General features: G+C 43.1%; 1 protein-coding gene across 1 annotated transcript; it reads left to right on the forward strand.

Annotated features, from left to right (window-relative positions):
• The first annotated feature begins 438 nt into the window (after window positions 1-438).
• LOC110594548 (peptidyl-prolyl cis-trans isomerase A-like) lies at window positions 439-949 on the forward strand. Its single transcript, XM_021706871.1, has one exon. The coding sequence runs from the start codon at window positions 439-441 to the stop codon at window positions 931-933; it is 495 nt and encodes a 164-aa protein (XP_021562546.1). The 3' UTR covers window positions 934-949.
• Window positions 950-2,400: the final 1,451 nt, after the last annotated feature.

Genomic DNA, 2,400 nt, shown 5'->3' on the forward strand with positions numbered 1-2,400 from the left:
GAGTGCAGAGATGAGACTTGACAGGATTCCACCCTCTCTCAGCCAGGGAAAACGATAACCATGAAGTCATCTGTGCTATTGTAGTGGACATGAGATTGATATATTTCATTATTGTTTCTGGATCTCAGTGGGCAAAAGTGTCAAATCATAAATAGAAGGAAAAGATACATTATTCTTGTTAAGAGAAAGCTGCATCCATGTCTATGGTGTGAGGCTTTAAACTATCAGGTAATTATTATTATTATTTTATTTATTTAATTTTTTTTTTTTTTAACTTGGAGATGAGGCAGAGAGCCCTTCCCCCAAGCCTAATAAGATGAAGGCCTTCCCAGGACACGTAGGGGACCCCCTTAGTACAGTAAAATAAAAGCCTTCCCAGAATAATGAAAGAGTCCTGGCTTTGTAGACACTGCCACCTTGAGCCTTTTCCCATCAGCCATGGTCAGCCCTACTGTGTTCTTCAACATCGCTGTCCACGGCAAGCCCTTGGGCCTCATCTCCTTTGAGTTGTTTGCAGACAAATTTCCAAAGACAGCAGAAAACTTTCATGCTCTGAGCACTGGAGAGAAAGGATTTGGTTATAAGGGTTCCTGCTTTCACAGAATTATTCCAGGGTTTATGTGCCAGAGTGGTGACTTTACACGCCATAATGGCACTGGCGGCAAGTCCATCTATGGGGAGAAATTTGATGATGAGAACTTCATCTTGAAGCATACAGGTCCCGGCATCTTGTCCATGGCAAATGCTGGACCCAACACAAACGGTTCCCAGTTTTTCATCTGCACTACTAAGACTGAATGGTTGGATGGCAAGCATGTGGTTTTTGGCAAGGTGAAAGAGGGCATGAATGTTGTGCAACCCATGGAGGGTTTTGGGTCCAAGAATGGCAAGACCAGTAAGAAGATCACCATTGCTGACTGTGGACAACTTTAATAAATTTAACTTGTTTTATCTTAAACTACCAGATCATTCCTTCTGTAGCTCAGGAGAGTACCTCCTCCATCCCATTTGCTCACAGTATCCCTATAATCTTTGTGCTCTCACTATAATTCTTTGGGTTCCATATTTTCCTTATTCCCTTCCACGTCTAGTTGGATTACAGAGCAATAAAAACTAAATAACCAAAAAAAAAATATGTATCCTTCTAGCACCATAAATAAGAACTTTCTTGGAAGATTTGTGTTAGAAAGAAATGTAACCCCCAATCTGTAGTGTGCATGTGTAACTCTGCTGTAATCTTGAGCTGTGAAATACCCAATTAGCCTGTATATTACTAACATGTAAGCCCTATCGGGGGGACAAAGAAGCAAAAAATGTATAAAAGGCAATGCCCCACTGCGCTCAGCCTTTGGATGTGAATCTGCTCAGCTGGTGCCGGCATGAATAAAACTGCTTCCTGGCCTTGGTGTCCCAACTCTCTCTGTAAAATCCTGCCACAGAGTCTTACTCTGTTGCCCAGGTTGGAGTGCAGTGGCATGCTCACAGCCACTGCAGCCTTGACCTGCTGGGCTCAGGTAATCCTTCTGCCTCAGCCTTTCAAGTAGCTGGAACTATTGTAGAGACGAGATCTTGCCAAGTTGCCCAGGCTGGTCTCGAACCCTCGGGATCAATCAAAAATTAGCCGGGTGTGGTGGCGTGTGCCTGTAGTTCCAGCTACTTGGAAGGCTGAGGCAGAAGGATTGCCTGAGCCTAGCAGGTCGACACTGGGGTGGCAGTGAGCGTGCCATTGCACTCCAGTCTGGGCAACAGAGTGAGACTCCAACTCAAAAAAAAAAAAAAAAGGAGTAGCTGGAACTACACACACCACCATGTCTGGTTAATTTTTTAACTTATTGTAGAAATGAGGTCTCGCCAAGTTGCCCAGGCTGGTCTCGAACCCTTGAGTTCAAGCAATTCTCTCACCTCCACTTCCGAAAGTGCTGAGATTACAGGTGTGAGCCACTGCACCCAGCCTTTCAAGTAATTATGTCAACATGTTAGACAGTGCATGCTGGTTTACCTCTCTGGTAAACCAGATTTACCTCTCTGGAAATGACAAACCGTGCAGTAAGTTATCTATGTTAAACAAAAGCTACCAAGAATAATCTATGGAATCAACACATTTACTTAAACATGGACTCTTTGAGATGCTAAAAATAAACAACTAAGTAGAGGAAATATTAAGATATCTCTGACTTCAAAGAACGAACTTGGGATCCAGTGAACATTTGGTTCTCAAACTTTCATATACAGTATATAAAAACATCCCAGAGATTTTTCGAAACACAGACTACTCCTGTGCCCCATTCCCAGAGATTCTATTTCAACAGGCTGTGTGGCTTTGTGGTTGAGAGCTTGGAGCTAGACTACCCCTTTACTATCTATAGAGCTCATGTCTCAGTTTCTTCATCTGTAAAATGG

This window comes from Carlito syrichta, unplaced genomic scaffold (genome assembly GCF_000164805.1).
Source record: "Carlito syrichta isolate Samal-C Ts95f unplaced genomic scaffold, Tarsius_syrichta-2.0.1 Scaffold316187, whole genome shotgun sequence".
In the NCBI taxonomy this organism is placed as follows: Eukaryota; Metazoa; Chordata; class Mammalia; order Primates; family Tarsiidae; genus Carlito; species Carlito syrichta.

What these genes read in the sequence shown, in the direction of transcription:
- LOC110594548 (XM_021706871.1), top strand. Translation starts at nt 439, where the DNA reads ATGGTCAGCCCTACTGTGTTCTTCAACATCGCTGTCCACGGCAAGCCC.